Source organism: Sinocyclocheilus anshuiensis, unplaced genomic scaffold (assembly GCF_001515605.1).
Source record: "Sinocyclocheilus anshuiensis isolate Anshui unplaced genomic scaffold, SAMN03320099.WGS_v1.1 scaffold942, whole genome shotgun sequence".
In the NCBI taxonomy this organism is placed as follows: domain Eukaryota; kingdom Metazoa; phylum Chordata; class Actinopteri; order Cypriniformes; family Cyprinidae; genus Sinocyclocheilus; species Sinocyclocheilus anshuiensis.
This window is the reverse complement of record NW_015536531.1, coordinates 1,006,107-1,018,659: the sequence shown is the minus strand read 5'-3', so window position 1 is coordinate 1,018,659 and position 12,553 is coordinate 1,006,107. Positions and strand designations below refer to the sequence as shown.

At 36.1% G+C, this 12,553-nt stretch overlaps 2 protein-coding genes across 5 annotated transcripts in view; one reads left to right on the top strand and one right to left on the bottom strand.

Annotated features, from left to right (window-relative positions):
* Window positions 1-2,544, bottom strand: part of LOC107694865 (lysine-specific histone demethylase 1A-like) — a 15,967-nt gene extending 13,423 nt beyond the window's left edge. For all 4 annotated transcript variants that reach the window (XM_016494563.1, XM_016494582.1, XM_016494572.1 and 1 more), the window contains exons 1-2: window positions 2,477-2,544; window positions 1,263-1,547 (exon numbers count right to left, since the gene is read on the bottom strand). In XM_016494563.1, coding sequence (XP_016350049.1) covers window positions 1,263-1,526 — 264 coding nt within the window. In that variant the 5' untranslated portion in view covers window positions 1,527-1,547; window positions 2,477-2,544. The remainder of the gene's footprint in view (window positions 1-1,262; window positions 1,548-2,476) is intronic.
* Window positions 2,545-3,478: 934 nt separating this feature from the next.
* On the top strand, window positions 3,479-10,055 carry LOC107694881 (cell cycle control protein 50B-like). Its single transcript, XM_016494604.1, has 8 exons — window positions 3,479-3,647; window positions 5,629-5,825; window positions 6,150-6,257; window positions 6,335-6,442; window positions 6,552-6,642; window positions 6,731-6,874; window positions 6,962-7,168; window positions 8,633-10,055. Exons 2-8 carry the CDS (start codon window positions 5,640-5,642, stop codon window positions 8,818-8,820), a joined length of 1,032 nt encoding a protein of 343 aa, XP_016350090.1. The 5' UTR covers window positions 3,479-3,647; window positions 5,629-5,639; the 3' UTR covers window positions 8,821-10,055.
* The last annotated feature ends 2,498 nt before the right edge of the window (window positions 10,056-12,553 follow it).

Sequence of the window (12,553 nt, the reverse complement as noted above, 5' to 3'; positions counted from 1 at the left end):
CATTGCAGTCAGCGGGTGTTGCATTGCTTCAGTCCAAAAGAAGTTAAATAAAAAGCGCCCATCCATAAAAAATGTTTAAAAAAGTGTCTCACACAGCTCCAGGGGGTTAACAAAGGCCTCCTGTAGCGAATCGATGCATTTTTGTAAGAAAAATATCCTTTGTTTACAGGATCAAAGGAAGCAAAGTTTCCTTACTTTAGCAAAGGAACACCAGTTTCCTCTTGGTTTATATCGAAATCCTCTGACATTCTTCTTTACAAATCCTCGTTTTGTACTTCTAATTCTTGACCATTGTTTTGTTTTGATCTCTCCGCTGTGTTTCCACTTCTGAGCGGCGCATGTGCAAAGCTGACCTCATACGTCATCCGCCCGGAACTGCTTCCGTTTACAACAGTGAGTACAAGCTAGATTCAAGTGATTATTACGTTTTGAATATGGATATTTTTCTTACAAAAACGCATCGAATTGCTTCAGGAGGCCTTTGTTCACCCCCCGGAGCCGCATGAGACATTTTTTTTATGGATGGGCGCTTTTTATTGAACTTCTTTTGGACTGAAGCAATGCAACACCCGCTGAGTGGCATTAAACAGCTTGAAAGATCAAAGACAATTTTTAATATAACTCAGACTGGATTCGTCTGAAAGAAGAAAGTCATATACACCTAGGATGCCTCGGGGGTGAGTAAAACGCAGCCTAATTTTCATTTTTGGGTGAACCCTTTAATATTAGAAAAACTTTGAGTATATTTTAAGTGTTTGTTTACAAATCAGCAAATTTCAACCTTCCATATTACTGACTCTCAGGTATATTTTACAGCATTAGTTGAGAGATTTTTTGTTTCCTTGAGAAAATTTGCCATGTCCTGTACCTGATATATATCCAAAATATTGAATCAAAACAAAATCGGAATCTAATCGAAAGCTTGTGAAGGATAATCGAATCGAATTGTGAAATTTGTGTCAAAACCCAGGCCTAGTATGTATTCAGATGAGTAATTAGAGCGATTTAAAATTTCAGAGCAATAAAAAGTAGCATATTATTTAGTCGAAATATCGGAAATGTGTTTAAAAATCATATCACCGTTATTGAAAAAAATTATATTGCGATACATATTGATATTGAATTATTGTCCAGCCCTATTTAGGGCCAATAAATTATTTAGCTTTACTCAGTTTTTCTGTCTCAGTTGACTCAGCTAAATATATAGGCCTGGCTCAATTATCCCTGTTCACAGAACAGGAAAAGTTCATAGAGATGTTTACCTTTGCTCTTTTACGGCGACTGGTCCTGCGTCCCTCTGCAGAATCTTGATCAACCCCTCCTGGTCCAGGAGGGTGCAGAAGAGGAGGTCCACCTGGTTCTCCACATGGAGAAGCTCTCTCCTTCTTTTTCACATCTGCTGAACCTGGGCCAGAGGGACCGGCCGGAGCAGCCAGAGGAGCAGAGAGGGTTTCAGGAGCACGGTCTCCACCATTACCCCCTGAGGAAGAGGAGGAACCTGGGTCTGACTTTTTATTGGACAGCATTACAGATGAACAAAGCCTCTCCTGAAATGAGGAAACAATTGCTGAAGGTAGTTGTACAAACAAAAGGTGATCAGAACATATGAACAGCGACAATCCAAAATGCTCTCCATTTATACATCTGTGGGTCCCTGTCATAATTCATAAATGTTTAAAGATGAATAATGATCAACTTAGATTCCTTCCACACAGTTTGGTCCTATAACTAACATAACGAATGTACTGTTTTCTATTACAGAGCACATGTACCAATGGCTGTGAATGCTCAAAACAACATGAGGTTTGCAGAAGTTTCATGACGCACTTGTGCACCTGCTCTGAACAAACAGGCATTGTTGGAGACACAAGCTGTTCAGGTATGAGAGGAGATTAGAGATGAGGGTAAATGTTGTATATTCATTTTCACTGTACAGCTTGCTAAACTTACGAAATTTTGGCATAATTCCTCTGCTCAATAAACCGTGAGCATACCGTAATCAAAACATGATCACATCGGCAGTACTCAACCTAAATAAAGTTGTATTTGAAGCAAACTGACTTTTTTTATCAGAAACCAACGCAATAAACAACCGACCTGAATATAATTTAACTACAAGTTTAGCGGTGTTAATAGAGATGGCAGGTAAACGCTATAACGTTACCGCACATATTTAGGATCACAGCACCAAATCGCAGCTACTGTTAAAAAATTTATTTTATTAAACGTTCACAATTACTAATTTTTAAACTATGAAGAAATAGAACAATTACTGTTGCGCTAACGCACTGGTTAGCTAATATGCTACTGCTAGCGACACGAGCTGTTCCCTCTGCTTATCAAACTCCAAAAAAACTCAATTCTTCATTACCATTAATTACAATTAACAATTATGACATCAAATATTAAACATTTTATGCGTTAGTCTCATTTGCCGTCTTGCGATCCGTTTATAAAAAATATTATTCATATTTACCTCCTCGCGGCTATGGGGAGTCCAGCACAAAGAAACAGACGGCTGTCCCTAAAGGAATCGCACAACCAATCCGGGTAGGCGACGAGGGTACAGAAGGCGGGATCTAAATTGCTCAGTGTTGTAATAGGGTAAAAGAGCAATCGATCAAATGTTTCAGAAAGTCAGGTTCAATTTATGCAAATTTGGCATGCAACGTTCACCTGTATGCGAACTTCACCTAAATCAATGACAAAAAAAGGTCCCATGACTTAAATTGACTCAAGTGTATAAGGGGCCCTCAGGGCTCACTAGAGGACCTCGGTACATTAGCAAGGGAGACACAGATTGTCTTAAATTTATTTAAAATAAAGGTCGTTATATTTAAATAATTTGACATAAAAAAAGTTTACCAAATAAGCCAGGCTTATTTCAGTTAGTCTGACTTATTTTGAATCAAATCAACTGACAATAAGCCAGACTTTCTGAAATAAACCTGGCTTATTTTGGTAAACTTGTTTTATGAAACAGGCCCCTGCTAAACAATTTATAAGTGCAACATGGACATCATTTACTACTCTGTAGAAAACTCTGTGACAATGTTTTCATAGAAACTAGTTGTAGCCTAAATAGTAGTTTTTTACAACAAATTTATATTAATGAATATGAGATTTAGTAAATAAATAACAATGTTTAAGACTTACAAACAATATATTTATATATTTTTCTATAATAAACCATTATAGCAATCCACCGGACAGAAGTGGAACTGGGTTAAGGCTAGATGGGATACAGCAAAAACTACTGGGCATGCGCACATCAATATAGCGTATTTTTTTCTCACACTGTACAACAATAATGACTATTTTTGCATTATTGTAAGGGGTAGGTTTAGGGTTGGGGTATGTGTAGACGTTAATAAAATCTAATATGTAGAAAATTCAATTTATTGTTAGCTTCCGGTTTTTGCTGTATCCCTTCTAGCCACTGGGAGGAGTCATGTATGTGACGTGGCGCAGTGGGAGGTGCGTTTACATAAAGCGGAAAAGTTGAGCCAGGTGCGGGTCGGACAGGTAAAACAGGTTGGTACGGAGCTGTGTGAAGCTGTGTCTCCGGTCGATGTACAATTCTTCCCGATTTATTAAAGAAATCACCTATAATAAGCCAAACTGGCCGCGCTGATATTTTTCTAAAGGTGAGTTTTTATCTGTTTATAAAGCTTTAAAGTTTCTACTCTGGGAGTGAGTGATTGTGATCGAGATTTTCCTGTTTTTCCTGCGACGTCACCCGTTGTTGTTGTAGTGCAGGTCATTCTTACAAATATCCTTTTTTTTGTCTTTATCATGTTAGCCAAACTTTTGAGCTGTTTTTATAACAATGGACGTAAACTGAGAGTTAATGGATTTATGAGGGTCCATAATAATTCCATTAGTTTAAGTCAAATGTATTTAAATACTTTTTAATGCCTTTAGACTATTTATTTGTCTTCATTGTACAGTTAATATACCTTGTCAGTAGACATGCATCAAAGAATAATGGTCATTTTTAACTAATCTTCACCATATCTCAAATCATGTATCAGTTATGCATTTAAAAGGGTCATATGATGTTGCTAAAAAGAACATTATTTTTTAACTTTATACATTTTTCTGTATTGCTTTATTGCATTTAAATGTTCAGTTATTTTTGTTGTAAGAAAAAAGTTATTAAACCTGTTATACTGTATTATGACAGCACTTTTTTTAAAACTAAATTTCAATATCGTGATAACACCGTATACCGTGATAAAAGCATTAGCAATTAATCGCAACATGAAAATTTGATACCGGCATATCCCTGGTCCCCAGCTAGGTAACTTCCAACGTGACTGGCACTAAGTTTGTGTAGTTGGTTATGTTGACGGAAGTTAGCCTGTTTTCAGGCGCTGTGTAATATCATTGCGCCTGCTGCACCCATGGTACGGCAGCAAAGTTCCTTGATTATTACGCCGGAATGAGAGTATAGTTCCTAGCCATATCGGCCTAGAAAATCCCAACTTTTCATTTTCCGTCGGTCTTAGTACATGATGTAACTACAGAAGAGTCAAGTTTTAAATAGGAAAAATATAGAAACTCTTTGGTCATTTTTGAGCGAGATGCTAACGGTCTAATCAGATTCAATGATCTATGTAAGCTACAGCTAAAAGTGCTACCGCAAGACCCGGAGATCGGCTGAATTTAAATTCTGGATTTAAAAACGGTAAAACTCAACTGTTTAATTCCAGGGGAGTTGGAAAATTAGCCTATTTTCAAAAATAGTGGAGTGTTCCTTTAACTTTTGTAAAGAATATCTCTTTGGATTTGAGACTTTAGTCTTTGCAACTTTAGGGATCTTATATATGCACGAACAGCTTGTAACACTCCAAAGAGAAAGGAAAATGTGAAATTGCATCATATGACCCCTTTAATAACAATCTGTGATGGAAATGTCATTTTAAACATTTTTGGAATAAAATGGTCAACTTCATTTTCATGCTTTATGAATACACACAATTGAACTAGCCTATATTTTTACCCTTTTTCCATAATGTGGCAAAATTAAATCTTGATTAGAAATTATGCTTACTACATGAAAATGTATGTTTTTTTAATTTATTTATAGTTCTTTATTTCGTCACGTGTCATATTTGATCTCAAGCATGCTGTTAACTGTTATTGTTCTGTGAGGTGGAAATGATACCACAACTGAAGATTATTATTATTTGTTAAATAAATGTATATGAATAATTTTCACACAAATCTTAAAATGGTTTACAGTAGTAGATAGTTAACATTAATTCATATTTTTATGATGTATTTTCATATTTAAAAATATTGGGACAACGCTAAAATAATACAATTGATACATAAAAAGTCCTAATTTATGTATTATGTATCCTTAAAAAAAAAAAAAAAGTTTCCAGTACAGCTTTAAATGTAACCTTCATATAACAAAAAGGTAAAGGGTAAAATCTGTTCTTTTTAATAAAATATAAACTCCTGGGTTACAAAAGTTCCCAAAGATGAAGAAACATCCAGTGTTTGATGTATTATTTGTTGCACTGCACTCTGATCTCTTTTCCTTTGGGCTTTTAAAAGAGTATTATTATTTTATCTATGAAATGTAGGTGCACACAGTAAGCTTGTCCTTCCTTTCAGAGGACATCAGGATGAAGAATGAGGGAGAGGCAGCTAAACGGCCTGACAACACAGCATTCACGCAGCAACGGCTCCCGGCATGGCAGCCCATACTCTCCGCTGGCATCGTCATTCCCAGCTTTCTCCTCATTGGTTTGGCTTTCATAGGCATCGGAATTGGCCTCTTTCTGACCTCACAGACCATCCAAGTGTGGGAGGTAAGCATTTACTGTGGGACAACAACAGAAAACAGTTCACTGGGTGGATGACATGGCATTGTATGGTAGAGTTTGTTCATCCTTTGTTTAAGTAGCATATCTATTAGTTCAAACAAATGTACTGAGGTATGTTATTGGTTGTTTGTTAAAGGATAGACAACACTATTTAAACATTCAAGTCTGTTTTAGAGTTAATGAACCCCTGGCTCTACATTAGTGCCTAGTAGTTGAGTTAGTTTGGAGGTGCTGTCATGCCGTGGTCTTTTGTGCAAGGTGAGAGACATTAATTCAAGATTAATGCTCTCTTTTCTCACCATGTCACAGATGGATTACACAGGCGTTGAGAAGGATTCACCCTGTTTCCGCTGTACGATCCTAAGTAACCAAAACTGCACCTGTGAAGTCATATTCTCCCTCAGCACATTATTTACGGTAAAGTCTGTTTTGAAGCCTGATTTTTCTTTCTCTCTCAGTTAGAAAGTGACTGATAATGTCTGTGGTGCTTTCAGGGCCCTGTCTTCTTTTACTATGGCCTGTCTAATTACTACCAGAACTTCAGAAAATATGGTGTGTCAAAAGACTATTATCAGCTCGCTGGCGATACAGGATACTTCAAGGTTTGCATTTGGCATGAACAATCTTTTAAATGTTGTTTTAACTTTTGGATCTTTCTTTTTATGTAATGAGTCCTACTTTCCTTGTTTTTATTTTCATCTGACTATCTAGAATCCAGAAGCATATTGCTCTCCATATGCGTATGACTCCAAAAAGAACCCCATTGTCCCATGTGGAGCTATAGCGAATAGCATTTTCAATGGTATCATTTCAGATTTGTAGATTAACTTCATGAATGAATTTAGCTCTGAAATGCATAACTAATCATTTGTTTATGTGTTTCTGCAAAGACACATTTGAGCTCTACCAAATAATCAATGGTACGAAGAAGCAGGTGCCATTAGACGGTAAAGGAATCTCCTGGTGGACTGATTACAACATAAAGTACAGGAACCCTTCACCTGTGAATGGCTCCTTTGCAAAATCTTTCGATGGTACTTAGCCCTAAAGTTTTTAGATATGTTGATTTGAGACTTGGAATTGAACTGAAATTCTTTATCTTTATTAATGCTGATTAACAGGTACAGTGAAGCCCATAAACTGGCCCAAGCCGGCATATGAGCTGGACCTCACAGACCCAAACAACAATGGTTTCCTGAACCAGGACTTTCTTGTGTGGATGAGGAGAGCTGCTCTTCCTCAGTTCAGGAAGCTGTACCGGCGAATCACAGATGGTGATTATGCAGCGGGGCTCCCTGCTGGAAACTACTCTCTGAAAGTGCATTACAGTATCCTAAAAGTCAAAACTCACTCAAGACATAGGGATTAATAATAGGATTTTTATGTTTTATTCATTTCACCAAGTTTCTAGGACTTACAGGATTTACAGGTTGGGTGTGGCTTTAAGCTGGTCCAGTGCAGAATATAGAAGCAACAAACAAGGGTTTTGAATATGTAAATCGATGAAAAGGCATAACGGTCAAAAAAGCCGATCATGTCTTAAAGGTACACTTTTGTAAAAAAAAAAAAAATTCTCCTTATACACAAGTTTTCCACAAAAGGAAATGAATTTTACTTTTGAAAAACTGTTTAACATCATGTACCCCAAAAAAAGTTTAGGGTTTGTAAGATTTAAAAAAAAAAGTTTTTAAAAGTAGTTACGCTTACCAAGGCATTTATTTGATTGAAAATACAGTAAAAAACAGTAATATTGTAAATTATTATTACAATATAAAGTAACTCTTTTCTATTTTAATACGTTTTAAAATGTGATTGCAAAGCTGAATTTTTAGCAGCCATTACTTCAGTCTTAAGTGTCACATGATCCTTCAGAAATCATTCTAATATGTGACCCTGGACCACAAAACCAGTATTAAGTCGCTTGGGTATATTTGTAGCAATAGCCAAAAATACATTGTATGGGTCAAAATTATTGATTTTTCTTTTATGCCAAAAATCATTAGGATATTAAGTAAGGATCATGTTCCATGAAGATATTTTGTAAATTTCCTACTGTAAATATATTCAAACTTAATTTTTGATTAGTAATATGCATTGCTAAGAACTTCATTTGGACAACTTTAAAGGCGATTTTCTCAATATTTAGATTTTTTTGCACCCTCAGATTCCAGATTTTCAAATAGTTGTATCTCGGTCAAATACTGTCCTATCCTAACAAACCATACATCAATGGAAAGCTTATTTATTCAGCTTTTAGATGCTGTATAAATCTCAATTATGAAAAATTGACCCTTATGACTGGTTTTGTGGTCCAGTGTCACATATGCTGATTTGGTGCAACATTTCTTCTTATTATCAATGTAGAATACAGATTTGTTTTAAATTGTGTTTTGTAACATAATGTAACATAAAAGTTGTTACTGCCACTTTTGATCAATTTAATTCAGCCTTGCTGAATGAAGTATTAATTTCTTTCAAAAGGGACCACATGACGAAATCTCGCTTTATCTTTTTAACCCTCCTGTTATTGTCATTTTTGCTTGTGTAATAAATTATTTATGGCTGATAGTGAATAGAGGATTTCTACAATGGTATTGGTGACTGAAAACCTGCTTTTTCTTCAGGTGTCAAAATGTGTCCACAATGACTGCCTGTTCAACAAACACCTTTAAGGCAAAGTTTGAGAAGCGCTTGTTTTCTGGGGAAAGGACAGTTTAAAACAAAAATGCAATAGAGATGTTCACATGCAGCATGAATGAACCATGTTTGTTTCTTAACCACATCATTTCCAGACTACCCAGTACTGAGTTTTGATGGACGTAAGAAGGTGGTCTTCAGCAACGTGTCTTGGATGGGAGGGAAGAATGACTTCTTGGGCATTGCTTATTTAGTAGTTGGCTCCTTGTGTGTGATCATGTCAGTGGTTATGCTAGTTGTTTATGCCAAATTCAAATTCTCAGATGATGATGAAGCAAGGTAGCTTTGCTTTATAAAGACCAGCTCGTACATGCATCAAAAAAGAAAAGAAATAAGGGATTCATTAAGATGGTGCCAAATGTTATTTTCAGACAAAAACATCATGGTCTAGATAATCATTTTGCATTCACATGTTAGAAAGTTTTAACTTCAGGTCATTTATTTATTTTTAATCAGGAATTGTTTACTAAAAGAACTTGAATGTTCTAAGAGTGACATCTTCAAATTAGTTCATATGTCTTAGAATCTGAAGATCAAAATTGTTATCTGAGGTCATTATTCAGGGTTTCTTTTTGTCTACTTTGACTCTCTCAGGTATAAAAGATGAATTAGCAATTTGATTAGCTATTTTGTTTGGTTTCTGGACAATACAGATTAAATCTTATAATGGTTTTTAAATTTGTTTAAAACTTAGATTTCTTGACTACTCAAGAAATGTTTAACAGATATATGGACAGAGACAGTCTCAGGTGCCATATCTACCTGTCAAATGCATAGCTTGGGTAAAGCTTTGCGTATGTTTAGTTTCATATATTGAGAATTAAAATGTATTGCAGCTTGTATATTTTCTGTAATAAACTTAAAATGCTGTTTTATAATATTAAAAGGTTTACACAAGCATTTTATTGCTGTCTTATAATATTTAGCCATAACGGCAGCACTGTTTTTGTTGTGAGCTTTTAACTGTTTCAAGCATGAAAGATTTTATTTCCAAGCAAGGGAAATGCTGTGCTTTTACAGTGCCATTTGTACTGGACAAGTTAAATGAAAGTGAAGGGCGAATCTTGACTTCGTTTGCACGCATCGGTGATATTGATCCCTGTTAGTGAAGGAGCTCTTATTTGGGAGCAGTATTCTGTGCAGAGTTTAGCTCTAATTCAGCACTCTGGTTCAGTGTCTTTTGAAATACAATGTTTGAATAGTGATCTGCTCATAATTATCACTTTTGTGTACTGCTCATAATTAACACTTGATTGTCTGGACCTGATTTTTAATGTTACTTAAAATAAAAAAGGCTATTGTCTGCACATGAATTTGGCAAGTAAAGATGACATAATTAAGATTTGTGATAAATTCAATTGCAAAATTATTGAATTTCTGAAACCCTCCATCACACTTGTGCCTTTGTATACATCATTTAACATTAGGCTGCTTTGGGGAGAACCTACACTATACACTATGCCCCAAAAAAGTTTGGAGTTGGTAATTGGTTAATAAACTTGATCTCTCTTATGCTCACCATGGTTGTATTTACTTGGTCAAAAATGCAGTAAAAATTTTATTATTGTGAAATATTATTACATTATAAGGCTACTGAAAATTCACCTATTACTAAGTTTTCATTGTCACATGATCCTTCAGAAATCATGCTAATATACTGGTGCAACGTTTTTTACTGACATCGATGTTGAAAACAGATGTGCTGCTTAATATTTTTGTGGAAACCATGATTAATTTTTTTCAGGATTGTTGAGTAGAATATTCAAAAGAACTGTATTTTATTTGAAATAGAAATGTTTTGTAACTTTTTTAATTTCTTTACTGCCACACTTGGTCAATTTAACGCATCTTTTCCGAATTATGTATTAATGTAGTAAAAAAAATCTTACCCCAAACCTTTGAAAGGTATTATAGTAAAAGAGAACTGTAAATGGAGTTTGATTAATAGCTGCTATAAATAATAAAGAAGCAAATAGGATGAGGCGCAGGCACTGCTTCAAGTCGACAGCGAGTGTTCGGCTGTGCCTTATATAGTTTAGAGAGGAAACGAGTGGATTATAGGTCGGAGGCGGAGGAACGCTAGATCGCAAACCGGAAGTGCTGCGTGAGAGTGTTTTGGGTGACGGATTAGCAACAAATGTACCGTGGATGCAACTATCATGGGTGAAAGTACGGATGGAGATAGTGAAGGTATGCCTTGGCAGGATGTGTCAAGGAAGAGGAAAGATAGGAGTAATAGCTCTGGAAGTTCAAGTTTAGGGTTGGAGGTGAGTGACGTGGGGAAAAAAACAGAGAGAGAGAGAGAGAGAGAGAGAGAGAGAGAGAGAGAGAGAGAGAGAGAGGATGAGGCGCAATGAAATTTGTAACACTGCTGTGTGTGCACTAGGTGGCACGGTTGGGTCAAGGTTACGTGTTAGTAATAGTACACCTGCTGCATAGATAGGCTACTTCCATCTCTCACTTCTTCTTTAACTCTTTATAAACTTGTAACTGTTATTTAAATAGCTTAACTATTTAATTAACCATTTTACCTTCCAAGATGGCTTTTTTATTAAAGCTAGAGTAGGCCTACGCTATATGTTGGAATCCCTTTATTTCGATTTGTAATCTCAGAAGGATTAAAAGCCTCACCTCGCTCGGTTGTTAGGTTTGTAGACGTGAGGTGCACCAGGTTGTGGATGTGTTGAGTGTGAGAGTGCCTGTAGTGGCGGTTCTCCCGCTGATGACTGTGTCGTCTACACCGATAGTTTTGGCCGGGCTGCTATCACTGTTTTTGTATTATTAGCCTGTGATATGGGTGCCTTCATTTCCTGTTCTTTCAGATGTTTGAAGCAGGCCTGATATTGGAAAGGCTGAGAGGAGAGAGCAAAAAACATCAACAAGGCCAGAGGTGCATCTCTCTCTTTCATTTCTTCACCTCTCTTTTCTTAATATAGCATTGCATTATAAGTGCAAGTGATGATGGTTCGTGTGTGGGTGTTTTTACTCTGGAGAGCGAGGGTCTTTATGAACAGAACAGATATTAGACATTATCCTAAGCGCGGTAAAGTTAGTTTTAGGTTTGATATTCGCCTAGGCTGCTTTAGGGACCGTCTGCAAATTTACCGCGCTATTATCCTACTGGTTCCGCCCTTCTGGAAAGCTCCATAGCCTATATTGTTTTACTCTTCATAGCCATTTCATTTGTCGGACCCCGACCAATAATGTAAAGCACTGTGTTATTATTGAAGTGATAATTGTTGCAATAACAACATATCCTGTACATAATGACCAGCTTCATGACCGTAATAAGCACGAAAGGTTTTTATTTCCGAGCGAGGTAACTTAGAGCAGAGAGTTCCGCGACTGGACAATTTGAGTCGAATCTTTACTGACTTGCCAGGACTTCATTAGCGCACGTCGGTGGTATTGATGCTGTAAGTGAGTGGAGGGAATTTTAGCGCAATGGAGTAGCCTATACATTAAGACCTATGTCTTTACAGTGATTCAGTCCCGCAGTGTTTGCAAAGTATTGACAAACAAACTTGAATTGAAATAAATTCAAGCATTCGAAACTCTCGCGCACAACATCCTACTGCGACAACACCCTTATTTAAATGAGTGCACAACTTCACTCAGGCTCTAAAAATAGATTGATTCCACACTATCAAGCAATTATGAACCCGTATTATGGTTTCTGAGGATTGCGAGGATTTTCTTAACAAGCAAAACTGAAGATACTAAGATTTGCTAGACTCCTTGCAGGGGCTTTTTTCTTTTCTTTTCTTTTGTATAACATCTCTACATTTTGCTAAATATAAATAATTTATCAAAAGTGACCGTAACGATTATTACATTGTTACAAAAGATCTATTTTAAAAGAAATGCTGTTTTTTTTTTTTTTACCTTTTTATCAAATGAACTTTAAAAAATTATAATAATAATACAATTTCCATAAAAATATTACACACTACAGTTTTTTAATAATTAGTATTCAATTCAAGTTTATTTGTATAGCGCTTTTCACGATACAAATC